The 27,708-nt window shown below is 45.4% G+C and overlaps 1 protein-coding gene across 1 annotated transcript in view; it reads left to right on the top strand.

Annotated features, from left to right (window-relative positions):
- The window catches only part of F13A1 (coagulation factor XIII A chain), an 80,336-nt gene that overhangs the window by 25,783 nt on the left and 26,845 nt on the right, over positions 1-27,708 (top strand). Inside the window, exons 4-7 of the mRNA XM_033154513.1 lie at positions 7,327-7,578; positions 12,529-12,647; positions 21,105-21,212; positions 25,956-26,130. Of these exons, the coding sequence (XP_033010404.1) occupies positions 7,327-7,578; positions 12,529-12,647; positions 21,105-21,212; positions 25,956-26,130 (654 nt within the window). The remainder of the gene's footprint in view (positions 1-7,326; positions 7,579-12,528; positions 12,648-21,104; positions 21,213-25,955; positions 26,131-27,708) is intronic.

Raw genomic sequence — 27,708 nt, 5'->3', positions numbered from 1 at the left:
AGAGCGGCTAGGGCAACCCAGTCAGATTGGCAGGATATAAATAATAAAATGATGGTGATGGAGATGATGAAGGAATAGGACGTCTTTATTTTCATCAGAGAAATGTTGGAGGATATGGAACTGGACCTGACTGGCGGGCCAGATCCTTATCTCCCTTACCCACCCTCTGCCCCCGTGGGCCACATTTCACAAGTGAGTGGGTGGCCCACGTGTCAAGCACCTGACATCAGCTGACATGGCACTTTTGTCGGGACTTCAAAGCACCTCGCAGAAAGCCCTCCACAAATCTGAAGAACCAACCATCAGCTGGTTGCCTTGACTTCAGAGCGTCATGAAGGGCTCTTTGCAAGGAATCATAGAATCCTAGATTTGGGACCATGAGGATCATCTAGTCCAAACCCCTGCAGTGCTGGAATCTTTTGCCCAACATGGGACTCAAACCCAAGACCCTGAGATTAAGAAGGTTGCAAAAAGCATTGTGCTGTGCCGGCCAGCTGATAAATGGTGCTTCAGAGAACCCTTTTGACCCAGCCCAGCTGACTTTTTACCTTCCGACACTGGACGTCATCTTTGATGTTAGGTGCTTGGCAAGTGGGTGTGGCTTGGCAGTAATGGCCTATTAGGTCCAATACGGAGGCCCAGCATGCCCCATGGGTCAGAGGTTCTCCACCCCTGTATTCATAGTATTCACCACCCGAGGGTGGCAACATGAGAACTGACCTTCTCTGCAGTGGCTCCCCGTTTATGGAATGCCCTCCCCAGGGAAGTTCGCCTGGCACCTTCATTATATACCTTTAGGCGCCAGGCAAAAACGTTCCTTTTTAACCAGGCCTTGGGTTGATCTTAATGACATCCAAAACCCTTTCAGAGTGTGGCCCTTAGACCCCCGGGTTTAAGGCAGTGTATAAGTTGAATAAATAAATAATAATAAATAATATTCAAAGTGAATTTTGGCGATACCCCCTACTCTTGTCCTCCTCGTAACATACCCTCCAACATTTATCTGATGAAAACAGGGATGTGCAACAACAACAACAACAACAACAACAACAACAACAATTTCACAATTTATACCCTACTAATCTGACTGCATTGCCCCAGCCACTCTGGGCAGCTTCCAACATATATATAAAACACAATAAAACATTTTTAAAAACACCCTTCTCTATACGGGGCTGCCTTCAGATGGCTCGGGGGTTAGATAACTCCATACCTTCCAACATTTCTCTGATGGAAATAGGGATGTCCTACCCCTGCCTCCCATCTGAGAAAGCAGTCTTGGCTATTTATAACCCTGTCACAATTATTATATTTCCTGGACGTGCCTGGAAGCCAGTGATATGGATGAAGGGTCAAATAAATACAGTAATTAAATAAAGAGAGGGAGAGAGCCCTATCCTAGTTATCTATCTGATCTGTGGTGGTGGCTGGGGGCGGGGGGCGGGCGGGGTGAACACCTTCTGCATTCAAAAATACTGCTTGAAGGGATGGAGAGGAATATCTGGAAAGGGAAGCAGCAACCAGGAAGCCAGTTTACAGCTGTTGTTTTGAGGCTTGCGGCTCCCTCTGCTGGTTGCGTGGAGCCAGGCACCCTGGTTGCTGAGCTTGCGGTGCACAAAGGCTGGATTTGAGCTGGATGAGATTGAGGATGATGTAATCGAAACCTTGTTGCCTGCAGATGGTAGCAGCACCACTATCCCTTTTCTTCATAGGTTCTGAAGGGTTTTTTGTTTTTGGTACTGCTGCATTAAGCCCGCAAGCTTCACCAGCAGGGATGTAAGAAATGTGTGTGTATTTGCCCTGTTCAGGAAGTGAGTAATCTGTTGTACCAATGCTCAGGCAGGGATTATTCCATTCATTCATTCATTCATTCATTCATTCAATAAATACTGTCCTTCATCCGTAGAACTCAGGGCAGTTCGCAATGTAAGAATACAAGATAAAAACGCAAAATGCATAATAAAGACAATGGCAACAACAAAAGCCACAAACCAACAACGCCCCTCCTCCTTCCACTCCCACAAACACATTAAAAAGGATATAGAATGTTAACCAGCCAAAGGCCTGGTTGAAGAGGAATGATTTTGCCTGGCACCTAAAGGTGTATAATGAAGGTGCCAGGCAAGCCTCCCTGGGGAGAGCATTCAACAAATGGGGAGCCCCTGCAGAAAAGGCCCTTTCTCGTGTTGCCACCCTCCAAACCTCTCGTGGTGGAGTCACACAAAGAAAGGCCTCAGAAGATGATCTCAGGGTCCAGGTAGGTTCATATGGAGAGATGCGGTCCTTGAGGTATTGCGGTCCTAAGCCGTTTAAAGCGTTATAGGTCAAAACCGGCACTCTGAATTGGGCCCAGAAGCTAATCAGCAGTCAGTGCAGTTAGGTCAGGATTGGTGTAAAATGCTCAAGCCATCTTGTTTTGGTGATCAATCTGACTCCTGAATTCCGCACCAGCTGAAGTTTCTGAACCACCTTCAGAGACAGTCCTACATAGAACACATTGCATCAATCTAGCCTAACTAGATGACAGAAACAGGTAGGTAGCCGTGTTGGTCTGTCATAGTCAAAACAAAACAAAATAAAATAAATTCCTTTCAGTAACACCTCAGAGACCAACTAAGTTTGTTCTTGGCATGCACCACAAAAGCTCATACCAAGAACAAACTTAGTTGGTCTCTAAGGTGCTACTGGAAGGAATTTATTTTATTTTATTTTGTTTAGATGACAGAAGTTAGGCTATCCCTGTTTAGATAGGGGTGCAGCTGGGCCACCAGCCAAAGCTGATGGAAGGCACTCTGAGCCACTGAGGCCACTTGAGCCTCAAGCGACAGCAAAGCATCCAGAAGTATCCCCAAGCCATGTACTCTCTCCTTCAGAAGGAGTGTAACCCCTTCAAGAGCAGGCAACCTCCCAGCCACCTGGGCTAGGGAACCGCCAACTAACAGTGCCTCAGTCTTATCTGGATTGAGCTTCAATTTGTTGGCTCTCATCCAGCCCATGATCAAGGATAAAGACTTGTCTCTGCTGCCCCCAGAGGACAGGAGGACTAGATCTAATGGCCTTCAGTTGAAGGCAAGTAGATTCTGGTGAAACATGAGGAGAAACGTGTTGATGATAAGATTGGAGGCAATTACCTAGGGATTGTGGGGGTCTTTGTTGGAGGTCTCTGAGCAGCCATCTCTGTGGGATGGGATGGCTCTGGATTTTCTGCCTCAAGCCGGGGAGGTGGCCCGGAATACTTCCAAGGTTCTTTCCAACTCTAGGATTCATTAACAGTTGCAGTAGAAGGGTTGTTCTGTTACACGATGTGATCATGCTTTGTGTTGAACAGGTTCCAAAGTAGCACCAGTGTTGTTCGAATTGTATTTATGCAAGGTGCCTTGGAGATCCATCTGGTTCAAAAGCTAGGATAGATATAAAAATCTTGATGGAAACTAGGGATGGAAGAGAATTTTGTCCAGTTTGTGTTGTAAAGCAAACCGAACCAATTCACACCTTCCAGGCTTCTACATTAATAGGAAAACAATTGTCCTTTTGATTTTGCGCTTCTCCAGATTTGGTGAAATATTTCTCAGCCCAGTGCACCAAAATGCATCCCTCTTTTAGAAGAAAATGTGTTTAGGAATGTGTAATATTAAGATACTCTATGTGTTAGATGGCCATCAATGCTGGAAGGATGGAGTAAATCTATGGTTTTAAAGGTTGTTGCTTGTTTAATGGGGTTTTATCTGTGATAGTAGATTACTGAGATACAGAAATTACTGTTTTAAATTGCGTACTTTATTATGTTGTATCCCAACAAGGTATTGGTTTTTTGAGGAAGGCCGTGTTAGAAATATTTTAAGTGAATAAATGTGCACAAAACTATTATCTTGATCTACATATGTAGTTTGAGTTCAGAATTCACTGGATGCAAATAGTAGCCTAAAGATCAATGAACAAATGATGATGAAAAGCTTGAATCAAGAAGCCCTAATTATGCAAGGCTCTTTTTTTTTTACGTTCAGCTTGATTCGGCTTCAAATTACCCCGTTTCTAAATATAAATGTCAAAGATTAAAGCAACCAAAAGGGGCTGTGATAACAAGCTGCATAAACAAACTTTTCAGACATGCTTCTGCTTTAAATCTGTATCATTTTTGTGGCACTGAATACTGAGCAGGCACTTTGCAGTTTTAAATTGTTCCCACAATCCTCAACTACCAGATATTTATATGTCTATTTGCTCAACGCCATTAGGGTGCATGGCGTCTTGCAGAGTGCATGAGGAGAGTTGTCCACCCCAAGGAGTTTCCAGTAATCTCAAATTTGACCGGAGGAAATAGTGGAAGGGGAGGGGAAGGAGACAGGAGCAAGCACAGAAAATAAGGTGTTATCCAATTACAAGTGTTTAGGCCTTGTTACAGTCTTTGCTGCAGCAAGAAGGTGAGGGATTAGGAGGTTGAGCCAAAGTCTTCATGAGACAGGTGAGACCTGAAGAAAGGAGAGGTGTGGCATCAGGTCCTCCACTGCAGGTGGTTGGACTAGATGAGCCTTGGGACCTTTCCAACTCTACAGCTCTATGATGCAGGGCAACAGTACAAAACAGGCAGAGGTGTTTTTTCCTGGGACTACAGTTCCCATCATCCCTGATCACTGGCTGTGCTAGGTGGGACTGATGGGAGTTGTAGTCCAGAAGCGGGTGGAGGAGGCCATGCTGATTATCCCTAGACCACATAGCAGTGCTACATCTCATATTGATGTCTGCTGTCCCTGTATGTATGCATGCATGCATGCTTCCTACAAGTCAATAAGTTAAAAATATGAACTATGAAAGAGAAATCAGATACATTCCTCACCCACAAAAGGAGGACATTAGAGAGGCCTCCTCCTCCTCCTCCTCCTCCCTTCCAAATATGCAGGTTCAGCAAGCTGATTTTTCTCTTGGCATTTCACTTTCTTTAGTAGTTGGGTTTTCTTCTGGGCTTGGCTTGCCATTATACTGTAGAGCAGAGCTGAAGCTGAGCCCCTACTGTAGAGAGAGGAAAGGTCAGGCCCAGCCACCATTCAAAGAACGAGTTGGCATTCAACTTGCTGATCCCATTGTTAGCTGCCACCAGCCTCTCATCTTGGTTGCCTCTTTAGCATCTCCCTGTCCACCTGATTCCCTTTGAAGCCCCCCTTTAAAGCGTCCTTTGCTATATCTTCCCAAATGTGCTATTGATTTGGCTTTTCTTTCTTGTGTTGCTTCTTTTGAAGACCTCTTTCTTCTGCCATATGGCCCAAATATTAGATGGAAGGTTTCCTGAGTTGTGTTAACCAAGGCCACAGGAACCAAAATATAAACTAGAATTGCACAGGAGATTAAAGTAGAAGCACCATGTCAATAGAGATAAATCCAGGGCTTTATAGGGGCTGAATCTAATCTCTAGATACACCATGTTCAGTGCCAAAGTTCAGGTCCCAAAAATGTGCTTCTGCAATTATATCTCCTGCTAAACCAGGAACATATCCCTGTCTTTGCTCTGTGCACCTTTCCTGAGCACAGCAGTTCCTGCTCCACAGGAATATGCTGAGTTGGGACAGTTCTGGGGTATAGGAACCTGCATTATACCAAGTTAGGTCCATGTAGCTCAGCATATTCCAATGATGATAGACTTTTGACTCTTCAAATGTTGCTGGACTACAACTCCCATAATCCCTGGCCATAATCCCTGCACCTAGTTCATCCTGCCCCCAAGTGCAGGGCACCTGAGCAGCGAACTACACTGCTGCCATTGGCCGGGCTGCCTGGGACTGATTGGAGCTAGTGTCCATCAACATCTGGAATACCACAGGTCCTCCACCCTTGATTTACAAGTTGGTAATCATGGGAGGACAACATGTCCACCTGCTCAATTTATATGGGCGGGTGATGTTTGCAGCTAATATTAGGGAAAAGCCCACTTCGCTGGCTATTTTCAGATAGTGCCCATTGGTAGCAAATCCTAACATTTGTAGAATTTAATATTGAGGCCTGGAACCTTTCTGTGGGTGGGTGAAACGCCAGAGCAAAACATTGGTCAGATCCACACCTTTCCCCCCCTCTCTTCCTCTCTCTCATTTTGACACCCCCTTCTCACCGTGCTTTTAAAGCACATACAACACACATTTAAAGCACATGACCTCTCCCTCAGAAGGAGCTGTTGTTTCCCATCACATAGTTACATGACCTAGCACCCTTAACAAACAATTGTTCCCAAGATTCTTTGGTATCAGTCATGTGCTTTAAATGTGCATTGGATATGCTTTAAATGTATGGTATGGATCTGCCAGGCTCTTTCTAATGCCCCTTTTCTCTCCCCACCTAGCAGGCTGCCAGAGGAGGGACACATCACTCTTGTCAAAAGTCTGAACTGATTGCTTACAGAGGGATTTTGCCAATCCATTTTGGCTCCCACCTGTTCCCCACTGCCTATGTCCTTGCCAAAGCCCTCAACTGATTGTTTGCAGGGGGTTTTCCCTCTCTTTCCATTTGTGATTCGAGGACCCTACTCCCGCATGTCAGGAATAAAACACAATGACACGTAAATTTTGGTAAAATGGAGGTAAAAGGCCACAACTTTATTGGTTACAGCGTGTGAGTGGTATTGGCTTAGGCATTGGGTTGAACAGACTATAGTTGACTCCCCCCGCGGAGCGTGGAGTCACTCAAGGGTTAACCGCCCATGAGGTGGAGCCTGTTGATGCAAGATACAACTGGAAGCTCCACCCCCTGAAGTCACCGGAGGTCGTGCCATGGCCCCTAGCCACCAACAGGGCATTGGACAGGATCCACGACCGTGGAGGAACGACGCAGAATGGCAGAGAGGAGCCGCCGCGGCTGCCCAGGTGCAGCAAAACCCCGCCCCCAAGTCTCTCTCTCTCTCTCTCCAGGCTTCCCTCCTCACATGAAATTAGGTGGAGGGCCATAAGTTCTACACTCTAATATAGGGAGACCTGCAAGGATGTTGGTGGTTAGAAGATCCTTCAGTGTACTCGATGAAGGAATTCGTTTGCAGGGTATTTTTGTGACTTCCAAATCTTGGGTTCTTTTGTGCCTGTTTTATGTAAACAATACAAACTTCTGCATGGCTGCAAGTTGGTTTTAAGGAGCAAGCAGATGTTAAAGATAAAAACGTTGACAAGAAAGCTAAATTATGCAGACAGTAAAAAAAAGAAGAAGCAGTAAATCTGTAATCCTACTTACTGACTTCCATTGGGCAGTTCCCAGCCCAGATTTTGCTGCACCATCAAAATGTAAGACAACGATTCATCCGCTGCACTCATACGCAGAACCATATTTCTACCTCTTCTCTTCCCATCTCCGCAGGGCGATATCCACAACAAAGCAAAGGCACATATATCATCGTCCCTTTGGTTCAAGAGCTGGAAAGTGGCAAATGGGGTGCTAAGATCACTCACAGGGATGGAAGTACTGTTGGCCTGAATATCATGTCAGCTGCTGACTGCATTGTGGGGAAATTCCGCATGTATGTCGCCGTCTTGACTCCGATTGGTATTCTCAGGACAAGGAGAAACCCAGAAACAGATACGTACATCCTGTTCAACCCCTGGTGTGCAGGTAAGGCATGTGCAGGGTGTAGATACATGGGGAGGAGGATTGTCCTATCAGCATATTTGGTATCCAATAGCATGAGCAACAACCCTACCTCAATGACTGTAGTTTGTCCAGCGCCAAGGGCCTTCTGGCGGTTCCCTCGCTGCGAGAAGCCAAGAGGGTTCCAGATACATCCCCTGGCATCTCCTGGTAGGGCTGGGAATGTTACCTGCCTGAAACCCTGGAAAGCTGCTGCCAGTCAGTGCCGGCAATGCTGGGCTAGATGTGCAATATAAGGCAGCTTCCTATTCAACCCAGCCTTAATCCACTATTCATATTACTAAAAGAGCACATAGGTAAAAGGTAAAGGCCCCCTGGATAGTTAAGTCCAGTCAAAGGCGACTATGGGGTGAGGCACTCATCTCGCTTTCAGGCTGAGGGAGCCAGCATTTGCCCACAGACAGCTTTCTGGGTCATGTGGCTAAACCACTTCTGGTGCAACAGAACACCGTGATGGAAACCAGAGCTCACGGAAACACCATTTACCTTTCCGCCACAGCGGTACCTATTTATCTACTTGCACTGACGTGCTTTTGAACTGCTAGGTTGGAAGGAGCTGGGGCAAAGCAATTGGAGCTCACCCCATTGCGCAGATTCGAACTGCCAACCTCCTGATCAGCAAGCCCAAGAGGCTCAGTGGTTTAGACACATATGACAAGGGGAGGAATGTTCGTCATGAAGATTGTAGTTAGATTTTAGCCTTTTGTCTTTGGCTATAATTTGTTTCTCAATAAGCCAACACACACATGACTTACCAGAATCCACCAACAGGCTGGTTTAACATTTGATAAGGTTGTGTTGTTTTTAAAAAGAAAGAAATGTGAGTAGAACCCAAAATTATTTATCCCTTTGTATCACACATTAATTATCTGGTGTGCCTCACAGACACCACTGTGCAGTTGGGTTGATATTTTCCTACATTTTATAGATTGAGGAAAAGGCTGTCCGTTGAGCCTGTAATGTGTCAAATGGATCATACTAGCACTCAGATAGGCTAACTCTCTCACACACAATCCTATAAAAAATTCCACCGATTTAAGAAATGCATGGAAGGATCTCTTCTTGTTAGCATCCATATGCATCCATTTGGTAGATCTAGAGACATGAAAATCACTTGGATGACTTTGCACAGGTCATTATGGGGAACGGACTATAGCTTGGTAGTAGGGATCATCCCTTCCATGCATAGGGTTTCATTTGATAAGGCCATGTATAATTAGATCCATGAAATAGTTCCCCATCATCAGTAGCAGGGCTCCATCAGTGCGCAGCAGCTACCTGTAGGGAGCTTGCAGTCAGATTTCTGGATTTCGTGCTCAACCCAACCTCAGTTGCTGTAATAGCTGTCAAAAAATCAAAGGCCATGTTTTCTGGAGCAGTCTTCCCTTCTTGGAGAGAATTCAAAGACCTGTCTCTCTCAGTCTCGGTCCCTTTCAACCACACTTCACTGAATACTGAAAAACTGAGTACCTTTGACAAAGGAAGGGAAATTCATTAATCTCTACCTCATTTCACAAATATTTGTGAAGCAGGGGTTAGCAATGAAAAGCAAACTTGATTGAAAACCTCTAATATTTCTTGAGTACAAGAGAAATATGGACTAAACAAAAAATGCGCCACAGCAGTAGAAGGATCGTGGATATTGAGCAAATAATGTATTTGCCCACAGACCTTCCCAGCTCACTCGGCCTCTGCTGTCTGCTGAATTTACCACCATACCAGATATGTGGACTGGCTCTTCATTAAGCAGTTAGCAGGGAACGGCGTTCAGACGAATGTAAAGTTTGTTTACTCGGGATGCAGAGAGGATGGTGATAGTAGCCAGGTTTCTGCAGAGGATTTGTGAATATTATCCAACATTAACTTAAATGTTAGATACAGGTTTTGCTGAGTCATTTTATTGTACTGAACCTTTCTTGTCCGTATGCCAATAAAAGGTTTGCGAATTTGCGAATTTGCGAATTTGAGTTCTTGCCTCTCAGGGTATATTCACACAGCCTTTTATTATATCTTGCAAGCAGTGGCATGCTGCTTGTGCCACAGTCTGGTGTAGTTGTTGATCGGCGCTTCACTTCAGGGTAAGAAGAAGAAGAAGAAGAAGAAGAAGAAGAAGAAGAAGAAGAGTTTGGATTTGATATCCTGCTTTTCACTACCTGAAGGAGTCTCAAAGCGGCTAACATTCTCCTTTCCCTTCCTCCCCCACAACAAACACTCTGTGAGGTGAGTGGGGCTGAGAGACTTCAGAGAAGTGTGGCTAGCCCAAGGTCACCCAGCAGCTGCATGTGGAGGAGTGGAGACGCGAACCCGGTTCACCAGATTACAAGTCTACCGCTCTTAACCACTACACCACACTGGCTCTCAGTTGGGAGGAGGGTATGTAGAAAAGCAGCTTTCTCCGTGACAATCTACATGATGTCTGAACAGAGACAGTGCACCGGGGAACTTAGATCTGCTGGCTGGGAGAACTTCAACAACCTGCTTGAAACGGAGCCCTTCGCTGCTGACAGCTCTATTGCAGCCATGCAAATCAAAAAGAGCCTGAGGCTTGAAACAGATTCTTACCATCCACCCCCCTCAGCAGCTAGAAGGAAGCCTCCATTTCAAAAGAGAAGACGGAGCTGTCCATAGGGATGCTTGAGGAACTTGGTTTCTGTGAATTCCGTGGCAAACTGGGGAAGTGCCGTGGCTCGGCAGCAAAGCATTTACTTTGCATGCAGAGGATTCTAGGTTCAATCCCCAATTTCTCCAGGTAGGGCTGGGATTGTCCCCCTATCTATAACCTGGAGAGCTGCTGCAAATCAGATCGCTTGGGTGCTTTCTAGGTTCCTAACCTTTACTAACCTGTGGATCAGAATGTATCTTATACTTCTGTTTTCACGCTTTCTTGAATTTTGCAATGCATTTTTCAGCTCGGGGGGGGGGGGAAATGGACCAGAATGCATTTAAAATATATCTTTTACAATAACGTGCTTTAGAAATGCAAAGAGTTCAAACACATAATAAAAATACGTGTTTCAATAACATTTCTGTGCAGGTTCCGTCCCCCTGCCACCCCAAATTGCAGATTAATCTGGAGATGGGGCAGAATGGCCTTATGAATAAGCACATGTGAAACTGACACAGATCAGAAACAGACTTATTTGATTAAGCAAACTGAGGCTTTGAGCTTCTTACTCAATTAGATTTCGCTGCTATTGTCTGCAGGCAAAAATCACACAGCAGCAGGAAAATGTGTTGGGATGAGAGGAGGGATAGCTTGCCTCTCCTCCCCCCTGAAATAATAGGGGCTGGGGTTGGTGGGGGGTGGTGGTGTGCAGTCTCATTCCCATTTGTTGCCACAACCATAAAACTTCCTTGCCTACTCTCCTGGAATCAACCCTTAGTCATCACGTCAAGTCAGGTTCCATTACGGGGAAAGGGAACCTCAGGCCTGGGGCCCTCTCAGGATGCAACCCAAGCCACACCCCTTCTCCCCAAGCCACACGCCTCACTGACCTTGTTTCACAATTTCATTGGGTGTTTTTGCCTGACTGGAAGGTGTGTCTTAGATAGGTGTGGAGGGTAGAGAGCAATGTGTGTAGAGAACGGATGTCAGGGATTGCCCGGCTCCTTGCGAGGAGAGGGCGAGGGGAGGTCCTACTCGGGAGGAGAGCCGGGGCAAAGGTATTCCTTGTGAGGAGCGAGGGGAGAGAGATCCTCCTCTCGAGGAAGAGGGGGACAGGAGGACTACTCGAGAGGAAGAGGGGGACAGGAGGACTACTCGAGAGGAAGGGCTGGTTGGAGGTCCTGCTCAGGAGGAGGGCAAGGAAAGAAGTCCTCCTCGGGAGGAGGACAGGGAGAATAGCTTTTCGCGAGAGGAGGGCTCTCTACGTTACAGGGAACCCCAGCCGCTTCTGTCGACGGACTCCTCCTCCTCTTCTAGTCTCTCACCTGAGCTCTCTCCAAGGGAGGAGGAGCTGCAGAGGCTTGGAGACTCTGGGCAAAGACCCAGCACCGCCAGACAGAGAGGATCTGAGGGAGAACTGCCGCTTCCAGCGCCAGCACAGCGTCGGGGGTCAGGAGGCACCGCAGACGTCGTTTCAGGGTGCCGAGACTTTGGTGTTGGGCGGGAAACCGGAGAGGGGCACTTCCGGATTCTGCAAGTGACTGAGCGGTCATGTTTTGAACTAGCTCTACAATGTAAATAGTAATGCACAATAAATAGTCTTAGCAACTGAAGGCTCTGTCGTTACTCATGAGCAACTCTTGGGAAAACCTTGACAGCAGCCTACTGTACAAAGGTAACCTTTACAGCTGTTGCTCCACCCACTTTTGCCTCTGGCCCCGCCCAGCACTAGCATGCGCCTACCTTTGAAGGGGATGTGACTCTTAGTCTGAAGTTCCCCGTCCCTGTGCTGTTATTTACATAGATCAGTGGACCACACCCTCAGCCTCCTCCAGCATCTTTCAACTCCAGGGCAGGGTTTTCCCTTTAAATCTTTTGACATTGACTAGCTCTCTGTCACTGATTAAGAAGTTTCAAAATTGTTCTTTGATCCGCTATGCAGATGCCTAATTGCATCATGGCACTCTGGACTTCTCAACTTAGCAATGCAAAATCATAAAATGCTTGATGAGAGGTGACATTTTAATCACGCTTTACAGATCCTGCTCAAAGCAGTGCAGATTTGCCTTCCTCCCCCCTCCCCTTTTCTCCTTTTAAGTTGAAGAATACCTGGCTCCCAATTACAAGGAATTGTGCAAGGAAGGAAGGATATCCTATTGCTCTGCTTGATGAACAAAAACAAAAAAACAAAAACAAAAAAACCCAGCCTTTTCATTAGTGTCATATCATTCTGCAGTACTAAATGCTGGCATCTATTATAAGCAAAACAACTGTATTGACAAGCTTTCACGCACAACGTTTTGTTGCAGAGGATGCTGTGTTTCTGGATGATGAAAAGCAAAGGCAAGAGTATGTCCTGAATGACCTTGGGGTTATTTTCTATGGAGATCCTAATAGTATAAGATCCAGAAGTTGGAATTATGGCCAGGTGAGTTTTTTGGGGTTTTTTTTAATGGGCATGTTGGAAGTTCTGTCACTCATGCTGCTGTCCTAAGATCTTGTGCGCCAGCAAATGAACACTTAAGATTGAAGGTGGGGTAGTGTCTGCTGGGCCAGGGTGATACCACAGACCACAGTGGTGTTGTGTGACATTACTGGAACCTTGCTCTCTCAGGCTTCAGGCAGATACACTGGTGCATTATTTTTTTTAAAACCCTGGGGTATTAGGCTGAAATTCTTACTGCAATTGTTTGGGAGGCAACCTGCTATGTTTAACTGAATTACTCCACACGTAAGGACTCGCAAAGCCTGACCTGCATCTGAATCCTAAGCATTTGCACCAATGTTCTCTGTAGATGTGGGACCCAAGTGGCTCTGTGGGTTAAACCACAGAGTTTGGGCTTGCTGATCAGAAGGTCGGCGGTTTGAATCCCTGCCACGGGGTGAGCTCCCGTTGCTTGGTTCCAGCTCCTGCCCACCTAGCAGTTCGAAAGCACATCAAAGTGCAAGTAGGTAAATAGGTACCGCTCCAGCGGGAAGGTAAACAGCGTTTCCGTGTACTGCTCTGGTTCACCAGAGGCGGCTTTGTCATGCTGGCCACATGACCCGGAAGCTGTACGCCGGCTCCCTCGGCCTATATAGCGAGATGAGCACCGCAACCCCAGAGTCGGACACGACTGGACCTGATGGTAAGGGGTCCCTTTACCTTTACCTTTTTCTCTGTAGATATTTTCAGACACCTTTTTTGACAGGTGGACATCTGATGCATAAGGATAGGACAGGCAGGTGGATAATATACGTTGATTCTTCCATATGTGCTTCTGTACGCTTTGATCCACATATGAGTGCTTACAGTTTTATGCTTCCCAAATCTAGCATGATGCTTTGCATCCACCCTAGTGAGCAGTGCTTGATGAGATTATTGACACTGTGTGTCCTGTCCCCTCAAAGACTACTTCCCACCCTCCAAAAGTTCCAGAAACCTGAGGTATCGGTTTGTGTGTGCACACCTTTTTTTTAAAGGGGGGGGATTCCTCACCTGTCACTCACTTGATGTTATTATCACATCAGGCGACAACTTCATTATGCCAGTATCCATCCTGCTCAGTTGGTTAGAGCATGGTGTTGATAATGCCAAGGTTGCAGGTTCAGTCGCCATATGGGACAGCTGCATATGCCTGTATTGCTGGAAATTGGACTAGATGATCGTCAGGGTCCCCTCCAACTCTACAATTCTGTGATTTTTTGATTTAGCTCGTTGGTGGGCCTCTTTAAAGTCCATTAGCAGATGCAGGTGCATTCCAACCATTTGAATGCAAACCACACCCCCAATGGACATTTCCCCTCTCCATTTGCAGATGTGGTTTGAATCAGAGCACATGTGCTCTTTGCTCTCACTCATTCTTCTCATTCACAAACACACAGCTCCCTCTCTCTCTTCCCCTTCTGCTGCTGGGCCGAATGGGTACCCTCTTACCTGGAGTGAACAAACAGAAGAGCCAAATCAGGACGCAGAGGCAGCTGTCTTACTCTTGCCTCAATCTTTGTATTCCTCTTTCTTCCCACTGGTGCTTCTTTCAAGCCAATAGGAGACGGGAGAGGAGTAGGTAGCCTTAATTTTCAGTGGTGGAGACAGGCGAAGGGGCTGGAAAGGCAGATGTTGTAAGAGTGGGTCATCTGGCTGGATAAGGCAAGGGGAGGATTGACCTCAAGTAGCCCTGTGACCTACTGGCCAATTGCAGGTAGCATTCTGCCAACCCTTCTCGGTGTTAGGATTTCCTACCAGCAGTATTTCCACCACGTCCAGATTCAATTTCATCCTGTTTTAAGAGCTCATCTATTCAACCACAGCCTCAAGACAGTGGTTTAATACTGAGAAAACTGGTATTGGATGCTTCATTAATGAAATATGGAACTCGAGGGAAAGCGTATTGTCTAATTTATGACACCCACCAGCAAAGCTCTGGATTATTTTTGTCAGCAGCTTCCTATGGATGATAGATGTTAAAAGGCATCAGTGATAAATATCAAACCATGTGGGACACAATAAGTCAACTGCCAGAGGGCTGAGCTGGGATCACCAGTGATGACCACTGAGTTCATTCTGGGGGGAAAGGAATCACTCGACAGTTAGATTTGACATCCCCGCAAGCTGTTCAAGCCAGGCCAACAAAATTTAGTGAACTGCTGCCACCGAGACATCCAAAATCATTGAGAAGGGAGAATGCCTTGTCAACTTCCAGACGTAAGTAATCTGTGAAAGTTGCTAAAGGTGGAAGTCAGACTGAAATGGACCCAGAAGTGACGTGTTATCCAGGTATTTTATTAATCGTTCTCCCTATTCTGTGTTTCCTCAAAAGTGAAGACCTGAAACAAGTCCAGGAATGGTTTTGTCAGGTGGGTCCCTTTCCAAAGTGAGATGTTCGCTATTTTAACCGGCAAGTCTCAAGCTCCTCTCAGTTGGCCTTAACTAGCCTTCACAACCCTAGTCAACCAGTCAGCATTCTGGAGAGAAAGCACCTAGGATGAAGCGATCCTAGTGGTTGCAAAAAGTGGCTGCTTCTGACTGTTCTGGTCTACGCTCTGTCACAAACAAATCAGACTGGATCTGAACAACTTCACCATTTCCAAAAGTTATCTCAATAAGCAACTGATGTCTCACGCACCAGCAAATGCCCATTTTCAGTGGAAAACTGAAAATTACTTGGAACAGCCTCTGGAACACAACCCTACAGATACAATTGTGGCAGAGAAGAATGTTTTCCCCTTTACCATCATTGCTGTCACCTCCTAGGCTTCAAAACGGGCTCTTGACATACATGGGCAGATTTGCCTTATGCCCCAAGTGAGTTCTTATCTCCTCTCCATACTGGGTGGCTAAGGTCATTTGAGATGGCAGCAGGGAAAGCGGATGAGCAGGGGTTGTCACTGTTCCTTGCTCCAGTCGATCATTCATTCCAAAATGCCACTGAAGCATCAACATATTTGCTGCTGGTATCTCCTCTATATGCCCAACATCCATTAGTTTCTGTAAGTCCCCATGGGCAGAACATTTTAGTGGGCCAGACAGCCTTGACCAGGTAACAATCTAACAATGACGAAGGTCAAATCTTAGTGCTTCCTATTGCCGGGGGATTGCTATACCTGCTAAGGGTACACTCGGAGACAAACTCAGGCATGGTACTGCATAATGTGTGGAATTATATTTTGGGTATAATTTCTTATGGTTATCATCCTTGGAGTTTGGCCAATGCTGCAGAGTTCTGATAGATAGTCAATGGAATATGGGGAGGAATAACCAGGAGAAGTTGTGGCTGCATCAAGGAATGAAAAGGGCACCTGCCATCTCAATACTGGGCACTGCCAGATATTGATGTCGTTATGATGGATCGTTCATTGCTTGAAATGAAAAGTCCTTCTTACACTAATGTGATCAAAATGAAGTTCTTTGTGTAGCAAGAGGAGAGCATTATAAGAAAGAAAGGTAAAGGACCCGTGGACGGTTAAGTCCAGTCAAAGACGACATGGGGTTGCAGCGCTCATCTCGCTTTCAGACTGAGGGAACTGGCGTTTGCCCACAGACAGCTTTCTGGGTCATGTCGCTAAACCACTTCTGGCGCAACAGAACATCGTGACGGAAACCAGAGCACACAGAAATGCCGTTTACTTTCCCACTGCAGTGGTACCTATTTATCTATTTGTTCTGGTGTGTTTTTGAACTGCTAGGTTGGCAGGAGCTGGGACATCATGGGGATTCCAACCACCGACCTTCTGATCAGCAAGCCCAAGAGGCTCAGTGGTTTAGACCACAGCACCACTCACGTCCCACTGGGAGAGCATTATAAACCCCTGGTGGCAATAGTTTTGGTACAGCCAGTGTGGTGTAGTGGTTAAGAGCGGTAGACTCGTAATCTGGGGAACCAGGTTCGCGTCCCCACTCCTCCACATGCAGCTGCTGGGTGACCTTGGGCTAGTCACACTTCTCTGAAGTCTCTCAGCCCCACTCACCTCACAGAGTGTTTGTTGTGGGGGAGGAAGGGAAAGGAGAATGTTAGCCGCTTTGAGACTCCTTCGGGTAGTGAAAAGCGGGATATCAAATCCAAACTCTTCTTCTTCTTCTTCTTCTTCTTCTTCTTCTTCTTCTTCTTCTTCTTTTATTCACCTACCTTGCATTACTGGCAGCAGGGATGGCTTGATGTTAAGAAATCTGGCTCTCTTAGACTCTGATGAAAGTGGGGCAGACTAAGGACTGCCTCAACCAGCAGCACAGAGATAAACAAAAACTTTTATTTGATGAAGCATGTGGCAAATATGGTGAGCTCAAAAATGGATCCACATCCCCAGTTGTGAAAGGACCATTTTTCAAGAGCTTCTACCAAAGCATTTTTCTTACTCCAGGACTGTTTACACCAATGAACTCTTGTACACCATTGAGATTTATGGGCCAATTCCTAGAATAAACATTCGGCTTCTTGAAGATGATATTGTTGCTGGAAGCATCTCCTTTGGGAAAGTGTTGACCTCCACCACGAACCCTGTTTCACACTATAGGATTATAACTCATTATTTAGTAATGAGCTTCTGTTCCATTCCAAAAGAGAGAGAAAAAAGTAATGCGATTATAGGTAACAGAGCCAAGGAGATGAATGATGATAAATGTGTCATGTCCAACCTGGATGCAATTGCATTAGATAGTTCATCGCCATGTCGGTATGTTAACTAATCAGTGATGCAATCAATTTATTGTTGCTATTTTTAACCAACTAGCATTTTTTTTGTTAAAAAAAACAGAGGCAAACCCGAACACCTAAAGAAAAGCTTCAACAATTGCGATGGCCCAGCTTGCAACAGAAATATAATCTGCTCATTTGTTTACCACTGCTTAGAGAGGCTCATAATTGAATTCATGTGCCTTTGCCACCATCTCGGCAATTGTTTTCCAAGAGACAGTGTCATTTTTTGGTTGCTATGCAATTTCTTCTGAGCAAATTGGACTGTATCACAGGGCAGGCTCTTTCATAATGAATTCTGCTCTATTTAGGCACTTCTGCCCCCTATTTATTCCTGTCCTTGTTGTCATTGGATCCCAGAATTTAGACTCCTTTATTAGAGTTCATTCCCAAAGAAGACAGTTTCAGGCCACATGCTGGTCTCTCTTTGCAAGGCTTGCTAGGCTGCTGCCCATCAATAATCAGAAGTGCAACTAGTGGCAAACTATATATATTTGGAGTGGCAGTAGAGAGAGTTTAGAATAGATTTAATTTGAGCTAGGACTGCCCAGTGCTATTCCACCACCCACCACCCAATGAACTTTAAAGTTATCCGGAAGCTGAATACTGGAACACGATATTGCATTTGAATATTTTACATCAATAACCACACTCCTGGAGACTACCATCTTAGTTCAAAATGGCGGCGGCTGCTGCTGCTGCTGCTGCTGCTGCTGCTGCTGCTGCTTTGAGTTGCTGCAGGTGTATTCTTCAACATGCCACGGGTGCAATAATTTTGCATTCCTGGAGGATTCACGTATCGTTCTGCTTCATTCATTGTTCTGAAATGCTTCCCTGGTGCTGCCACGTTATTGCCACTTGGAAGGGCGCAAAAGCAGGGCACACTTGTGAAACATTTGTGGTTTAAAAAGTTTCAGAAGGAAGTTAGGGTGTCATGTACTGATTGGTGACAAAGCAGTATGTTTGCCCTGAAACTTTTGCCAGTGCAACAGTATTGAAGGAGGGATTGTGTATAACAGCACTGATAGTATCATGAGCACAAATCATCACAAATGCACAACAGAAAGGGCATCTGGAAGGGCTCCTTAGAGTCATAGAAATGTAGAGTTGAGAGGGGTCCTGAGGGTCATCTAGTCCTATGCAGGAATCTCAGCTAAAGCATCCATGACAGATGGCCATCCAACCTCTTCTTAAAAACTTCCAAGGAAGGTTCACCTGCCTTCTGAGAGAGTCTGTTTCACTGTTGCACAGCTCTTACTGCCAGAAAGGTTTTCCTAATGTTTAGTCGGAATCTTCTTTCTTGTAACTTGAAGCCATCAGTTCAAGTTCTACCCTTCAGAGCAGGAGAAAATAAGCTTGTTCCCTCTTCCATGTGACAGCCCTTGTGATAGTTGAAGATTGCTATCATATCTCCTCTCAGCCTCCTCTTTTCCAGGCTAAACATACCCAACTCTCCCAACTGCTCCTCAAAAGGCTTGGTTTCCAGACCCTTCATCATCTTGGTTGCCCTCCTCTGCACACATTCCAGCTTGTCAAAACTGTGGTGCCCAGAACTGGACACAGGATAGGACTCCAAATATGGTCTGACCTTATTCAACAGAACTACATATATGGAATGGACACGGGTGGCGCTGTGGTCTAAACCACAGAGCCTAGGGCTTGCCGATCAGAAGGTTGGCGGTTCGAATCCCTGCGACAGCATGAGCTCCCATTGCTCGGTCCCAGCTCCTGCCAACCTAGCAGTTCGAAAGCACATGAAAGTGCAAATAGATAAATAGGTACCGCTCTGGCGGGAAGGTAAATGGCGTTTCCGTGTGCTGCTCTGGTTTGCCAGAAGCGCCTTAGTCATGCTGGCCACATGATCTGGAAACTGTACGCTGGCTCCCTCAGCCAGTAAAGCGAGATGAGCGCCGCAACCCCAGAGTCATCCGCGACTGGTCAGGGGTCCCTTTACCTTTACCTTTACATATATGGAAGAGGCCAAAGGGGCAGTCTCCATGTATGACTCTTGTGTAAAACAGCCAGAATCTGCCCTTGCAAGTTTGCATGGGTTTGATGTGCAGCTGACTTGCACAAGGCACCTTCAAACTGCAACACCATGTCTGTCTTGTCATGCACCAGTAGCAACCATGGTTTAAAGTAGTGGCGTACATCCTTTCAGGACTCTGGAGCCACCTTTAACTCTAAACTGGACAATCCCACTCACTTTAATTTTTTAATATATTTTCACCTTTACAATACATGCCTCTCCCCATATGAACTCAACCACTTGTGAGCTGCAAATTGAGCTCTGCTCCATGTTATGTACAACACAGGATGTGACGGTGAAATGGTATTCAGAGGCTTCTAATCGTGGAGGTAGTACGTAGACATCATGAGGACTAGCCATTATCTTCATCTTTCTAGTTTTTGGAGAGCTTGCACCCTCTCTTTTTAAGAAAGGCCTTTGGCTGCTGAAATTTTTAATTAAAGCTTTGTACTGCTGCTGCTGAGATATGTTGGTTTTGTAGTATATTAATGGGGGGTGCTTAATGATAATTTTTATTGCAGTTTTATGGTTTTATATTATCATTGTAAGGTGCCTCAAGCCATCGAGAGGCGGGGATTAAATGGCTAAGGATTGTTTGCTGTTTGTGTAAAGATTTATATCAAACGTCTTCTGGTGTTTTGATCTGAAGTGGCACAGCTGAAGTTATAATTCGTATATAGGAAAATTGGTGTTTCCTACATGGAATTGAAAAAGAATTGTACTCTGTCTTTCAGAGTTGGAGGATGGATGGCGGCTAACAGATTGAGGTTGAATCCTGACAAGACAGAAGTACTGTTCTTGGGGGACAGGAGGCAGGCAGGTGTGGAGGACTCCCTGGTCCTGAATGGGATAACTGTGCCCCTGAAGGACCAGGTGCGTAGCCTGGGAGTCATTTTGGACTCACAGCTGTCCATGGAGGCACAGGTTAATTCTGTATCCAGAGCAGCAGTCTACCAGCTCTGGTATGCAGGCTGAGACCCTACCTGCCTGCGGTTTGTCTCGCCAGAGTGGTGCATGCTCTAGTTATCTCTCGCTTGGATTACTGCAATGCGCTCTACGTGGGGCTACCTTTGAAGGTGACCTGGAAACTACAACTAATCCAGAAAGCGGCAGCTAGACTGGTGACTGGGAGCGGCTGCCGAGACCACATAACACCGGTCTTGAAAGACCTACATTGGCTCCCAGTACGTTTCCGAACACAAATCAAAGTGTTGGTGCTGACCTTTAAAGCCCTAAATGGCTTCGTTCCAGTATACCTGAAGGAGCGTCTCCACCCCCATCATTCTGCCCTGACACAGGTCCAGTGCCGAGGTCCTTCTGGCGGTTCCCTTACTATGAAAAGCCAAGTTACAGGGAACTAGGCAGATGGCCTTCTCGGTAGTGGCACCTGCCCTGTGGAATGCCCTCCCACCAGATGTCAAAGAGAAAAACAACTACCAGACCTTTAGAAGACATCTGAAGGCAGCCCTGTTTAGGGAAGCTTTTAATGTTTAATAGATTGCATTTTTATGTTCTGTTGGAAGCTGCCCAGAGTGGCTGGGGAAACCCAGCCAGATGGGCGGGGTATAAATGATAAATTATTATTGTTGTTATTATTCAAAGCAAAGAGCATTTGTTTCCCTATTGTTTTCTAGAATGAGCACTGAATCCATTCTCTGTTTCTTTCTTTTTCCTCCTTTTTATTTAGTTTGAAGAAGGTGTTTTGGATGCATGCCTATACCTGATGGACAGAGCACAGTTGGATCTCTCAGGCCGAGGGAATCCAGTCAAAATCAGTCGTGTTGGCTCTGCAGTGGTACGTAATGAACATATAGTGGATGCAATGTGTGGAGTTTAATGAACCACTTGCTTGTTACTTGGCTTAGGTCAATATGTCCCCATCTCTCTCTCTCTCTCTCTCTCTCTCTCTCTCTCTCACACACACACACACACACACACACACACACACACACTTCAGTTTAAAGCCCCAGGGCTGGCTCTACAGCTGGGCTAGAGCAACAGATTGTGGAGTACCACTGAAAGGCAGTGCCGGATTTACGTATAAGCTAAACAAGCTATAGCTTAGGGCCCCACTCTCCTGGGGACCCCCCCAAAATTTAAAGGGGAAAAATTGGTTGTACATTTCCAAAATATAAGATAGAAAACAAATAAAGTAAAACCTACATACAGCAACAGTGTTTTGTGTTGTGTAGGCTCCTATTTGTTATGTGCAAATGGCTTTAGGTCCATAAATTACCATATAGCATATATTTATTCAATACAAAAAAAACCCAGCGACAATTTGTTGTTGACAAAGGACAGCTGGGCATATAAAGGGCCCCATTACCTTCAGTAGTTTAGTGCCTACTGAAACCTAAATCCGGCCCTGCTGAAAGACAGCGAACTGACACATGAGAAAATAAAAATTTCTTTCCAGTAGCACCTTAGAGACCAACTAAGCTCATACCAAGAACAAACTTAGTTGGTCTCTAAGGTGCTACTGGAAAGAAATTTTTATTTTGTTTTGACTATGGCAGACCAACACGGCTACCCACCTGTAACTGACACATGAGAGTGTCTCATGTCACACATGAGAGTATTTCATTTTGGGTGGTTGTACTCAGTAGTGTAGTGGCAAATATAGGTGGCTTGCGAACCATTATAATAATAATAATCAGTGCGGATCTCCATGCATTTCAGGTAGATTTACTATTTTCTATGCATGTGCCTGGCCAAATGCTTGGGAGTGGTCCGATATCATAGTCCATGTAGCAGAAGTTGCACACCATTCTCTTGAAACTGAAGCCCTTTGTGTTTTCAGTGTTCCTCAGTACTTAGCTTTGGAGCATACAGAACAATTTCTCCTTGGTGTCTTCTCCAGAGTCAATCTAGGAGTCAGGGGTGCCAACTCCCGGGGGCCCAATGGATCCAAAAGAATCAGGGCCAAGCATGGAGCTGAATGTGGTGCGGCTTCAGTGACAGGCTCCTTCTCCTCCTCCTCCTCCTGCCATGCAGAAGAGGGGGAAGCAGCCCCCAGCCCGTGGTGGTGGCAACAGGAGGAGGAGCCACTGGCCATTGAAACTATGGTGCCACCACATTCAGCTCTGCCCCCTGGCTCCTCCCGATGTCCTGACGTCACATTGGGACTTTGTGTGCATGACGTCACACACTATGCCAAAGGCACGACATTGTCCCGTCCCCCCGTCCCCCCCCCCCCCGCAATCTCAGACCACCTCTGACTAGGCTGCACATTTTGATACAGGCTAGAGAGAAGTGCATTCCATAAATTCAAGTCACCAGGATCATGACAGCAGTGCAGTTTTGGAATGCTACACAGTGATTTTCCCCTTTCATTAATGTCTCAGTGTTTTGCCCTAGAGGAAATTTATCGACTTTTCTTTAAAATTAGGACTACAGTGATAATTAGACTTTTAAAAAAGAAAGAAAGAAAGAAGAAGAGGGGAAGGGAGTGGGGAGGGAGTAAAAATCAGAAATAGCCCGAAATGCTTTTGAGCTTGAGGCAGACAATTCAAACAGCATCCCCGCTGATAATAAAAAAGTATATAATAAAAAACCAAATTTTGCCCACCCACAGCTTTGGACTGTCTCCTAGCTCATTTTAGATAAATTAGGTAATTGATACTGTAATGCCTTTTATTAGCACCTCTCAAATCTACACCCTGAGGCAAGCTGCGTCACTCTGGCTCATGGCAGATCCAGTTCTGTCTAAAATAATAGGGTCTCAAAAAAGAAAATAAAAGCAGGTTAGGTTCCCCAAAAAGTCTAGTGACAGAGGCTACAACCCTAATCATGTCTACTCAGAAGTATGTCTCATTCCATTCAATGGTGTTTACTTCCGAGTAACTGTGGTTATAGACTGATAGGTCCTTGGGCTGACTATTGCCTATATGTAGGCCACTTGTGCATCACCAAAAGAAAGGGTGAAAGAAGAAAGATTTGCATACAATTTGCATATGATAATTTGTATGTATATATGCAGATTTTTTGGGGGGAATCTCTGTAATTTAAGTAGAAATACAATGTGTCTCGCTGTTGTGGGGAAGACAATTTGGAAGGCTCTTCATTATTATTACAGGTGTGAGTGGTGGTTTGTGGGGGGTTTTCCGCAAGTTACAGGGAACCAGGCAGAGGAACGCCCTCCCACCACATGTCAAGGACATAAATAACTATACAACTTTTAGAAGACACCTGAAGTCAGCCCTGTATAGGGAAGTTTTTAATGTTTGATGTTTTGTTCATAGAATCATAGAGTTGGAAGGGACCCTGAGGATCACGTGGTCCATCCCATTGCAATGCAGGAATATGCAGCTGCTCCTTAAGGGGGTCGAACCTGCAACCTTGGTGTTATCAGCACCAGGCTCTAACCAATGGAGCGATCCATTTGCTTATTGTGCTTTTATGTTTGTACGAAGCCACCCAGAGTCGTAGGGGCAACCCTGTCAGATGGGCAGGATACAATTGTTTTTGTTGTAGTTTCTGTAGCTCCTTTCTAGTCCAAGTCTAGTCCTCTGGCTCACTTGTTGATGAACCCCAACTCCCACCAGCCCCACCTAGGATGGCTAACAGTGAGGGATGATAGGAGTTGCAGTCCAGCTACATCTGCAGGGCCATAAATTTGTCTGCCAAATCTGCCTTTCGGCAGGCACAGTGTGCTGGTTTTCCACTGGTTTGGAAGGCGGAATGAAACTGCCATCCTGCCTGCCTGGCGGCGGCCACTCGGAGTCTCACCCTGAAACCCCTTTAGGTCTGCTGCTGAATGCTTATCTCAGGGTTCACAGGAAGTCGATTTTCTAATTAGAAACCAGTACTTAATCCAGCCAAAAGCTTTTCAATGAGAGTCGTGATTTATTTGGCAAGAATGTAGCAACTCGGTATTAACATAATTACAAGGTGCAGAGCAAAAGGAGCTTTTCTGCATTGCCTCCACTGATTTGGTTCAAATTGCTGGAAGGAAATGTATTGCTCACTAATAGCTATCCATTTAGTCATTAGTCAGCAAAACTCTCACTCCATACAGCCTTACCCCGAGCAAAGTTAGACAAGCAAAATCTTTCTTGTTCTCATGATGGGCACACAGTAGACAGCCTATTTCCACACACACAGAGACCGCTTACTCAGGATAAATTATATCAAAACCATTGGAATTGCAAGGGGGTCAAACTGGAGCAAACAACAGAAGTTTTCTATTCTTTTTCTTGCAAAACAGGTCAAATGCTTTCTGGGACACGTTTCGTTTCCCACTAAATGCTGATAAGTTTGGAGCTGAATCACACAACCATTTTGGTGTTGCTGAGGGGTTTGGGGTGTGTTTGAAAGCTCGCACTTTGAAGGCACACTAACCTCATACTCTCCAATTTTTCAGGAGCATGTACCTTCCCAAAGAATGGTCGCGACTACATCCCCAGACCCCAGCTTCCCCACATCAGCTCTCTCAAATCAGACCATTCCTTCAAATCTGCCATTAGTGACCAGAAGAAAGTCCTTTTGTAGCTTTCCTCATTCATACAGGTCTTAGAACAACTTGTACGTGTGTAAATATAGCCTGATGTAGGCCCACAAGCCTGTAGTAACAAATGCAGCTCAATTTGTGGTGGCAATCTGGCATTCACCCAATGAGCAGTGGAGGTGATCTGAGGATAGAATCACATTATGTATCTTCCTCTTCTTTGGCGATCACTTGTAGTTGAGTAAGATTGTCTTCCATGGACACAGTCTTAACAGTGAGTCCGTAAGTGAGTGTGGAGGCCAATTCTGGATCCACACGTCCTTCCACAGTGGGGACATAGGTTTCCGGGCGGGAGTTGATCATGGTGAGGGTTTGCCAAATGTGCCTTCCTCTTAGAACGTTTCTCCCTCTCGTCCTGAGTTCAAGCGCCTTCAAAGTCCATGACACCTTTGCGTAAAGGCTGTTTTATGAACAATGCATTATCCTGCCTGTAAGAATGCATTCTTAAGGGGCACCCTCCTCCCACCCCCACAACACATAGCCTTGACTCCCCATCTCCACAACTTATTTTTGTGGGGAATTGCAGTCAAACATAACTACGCAAGAGTGGTCGTAATGCACAAACAAGGGTTCTTCTTTGTATATCGTGATTCAGGTTCAAATCCTTAACTATGGTTTTTCTGTGTGAATTTAGGGCCCCTCCAGATATCCCTTTTGTGGATGATTGTCCTCATGATACTATCAGGGCAGTCAGACATGATCCTGTTTTCAATATTGTTTGTGCCTGCAGTAGTGTTGTCCACTGCTTCGTTTCCAAGCAGTACATATCCCGTAACTACCTCCTCAAATCCCAAAACTTGTCATACCACAAATGTGCTGGTTTGTTTGTTTTATTCTGCTTTTGTTGCACTGTAGCTCTTCCAGACAGCAATATTGTGGTAGGGCTAGGGAAGCATTGCAGAACAACTAATAGAGCGGAATAAATGCACCACCGATGCCCTTTTACTGTGTCAGGAACATGTTGCAGAATGCACTCTCAATAAAGCACCCGTCTGGCGGCGCTCTCGGTTCACTAGCTTGTTCTCCCTTCAGATCAATTCTAAAGATGATGACGGCGTGGTGTATGGCTCCTGGAACAGCATTTATGAATATGGAGTGCCACCCTCCTCTTGGACTGGAAGTGTAGACATTCTGTTGGAATATCATAGTTCCAAAGAACCGGTGCGGTATGGTCAGTGCTGGGTCTTTGCCGGAGTCTTCAACACTTGTAAGTATGAGATAAAACATGCAATGAATATTTTGTGGCATGGACATGGTTTCTTTTTCATGTTGGAATGAACCAAAGCCCTCCCAGTACCCTTCTGAGATTGCATTGATGCTTGCACCGAATAACAATAATCTTGTTGCACGCCACACCAATCTCCAAAGGCTCCAGGCACTTACCAAGGGCTTGATTTCCTTGGAATGGGGAACAGTGGACACTGTGGTGTCTTTATAATTTATGGCTTGTTTACACATACACACAAATTTCTCCATGACGTACGTAATTTTATAAACGTCTATCATAGCACCTCTTACGTGCCTTTTCTGTAAACTAAAAATTGCAAATGCTGCAGTCATAGGGGAGTCTAATAATAATAATAATAATAATAATAATAATAATTTATTTATACCACACTCATCTGGCTAGGTTTCTCCAGCCTCTCTGGGCGGCTCCCAACAGAATATTAAAAACACGATAAAAACATTTAAAACTTCCCTAAACAGGGCTACCTTCAGATGACTTCTAAAAGTCAGATAGTTGTTTGTTTCCTTGACATCTGATGGGAGGCCGTTTCACAGGATGTGTGCCATTACCGAGAAGGCCCTCTGCCTGGTTCCCTGTAACCTCACTTCTCACAGGGAGGAACCACCAGAAGGCCCTCAGAGCTGGACCTTAGTATCCGGGCTGAACAATTGGTGTGGAGACACTCCTTCAGGTATACTGGGCCGAGGCCATCCCCTTGAACATTTTGGTTGCCCTTTTCCAAACCTTTTCCAACTCTTCAATGTTGTTTTTGAGGTGACCCTGCCTTACAAGGAGTGATGACCTGCAACATTGTGGTGAACGGTGGGATATACATGCTGAAAGCAAATAAACCAATATTCCCACCCACTGAATTCTCTCAAATGAAAGGAAACCTTATGTTGCTGAAATGCAGACAGCAGAAGCTGGGCACTTTTGGAACCATTGTTGCAAAGCGACTTGGCCAAGTGATAAATAGCCAAAAGACATTAGCCTGTTGTGTTGCGTTTTGTTTTTTTGAAAATGGAAGATGTTGGAATGCACTTCTTTGTTTAAACATATATTGCCATCTGTGGAAGAGACGCAAACTGTAGCAAACATCCTGTTTCTGTCACAGCTGGCAGAACTCCAGAGCAAAACCTATCTTTCCCTTCGTAGTCATGCCAATATAAGTAGGTATTGCCAGATATAAAGAACAGTCACGCATTAAGAAACGTCCAACTTATCCACATCCACTTTCATTCCATGGGAGACGCCTTTATGAAACTTTATTCAGAATGTGGCGTGAGTGGATTTACACAAATGCTGTAAGGACGTATTAAAATAAACCTTGAGCCATGTTCTGAAATAACACCACATGTCTGCAAGGAAATTAACATTTGAATGCTCTGAACTCGGTACATCTCTAACACAATTTACAGAAAGCATGCTCTACTTGCTGCTCCCAGGCTCCCTTGCTACATGGGCTTAGAAAGTCAAGAAAGGATAAGTAAAATACTTTGATATATATCCACAAGAAGAACTGTATTAAGGCAGTAGATTCTGATCCATTAGGACAAA

Source organism: Lacerta agilis, chromosome 7 (assembly GCF_009819535.1).
Source record: "Lacerta agilis isolate rLacAgi1 chromosome 7, rLacAgi1.pri, whole genome shotgun sequence".
NCBI lineage: Eukaryota > Metazoa > Chordata > Lepidosauria > Squamata > Lacertidae > Lacerta > Lacerta agilis.
This window is presented reverse-complemented; position numbering and strand designations above follow the sequence as displayed.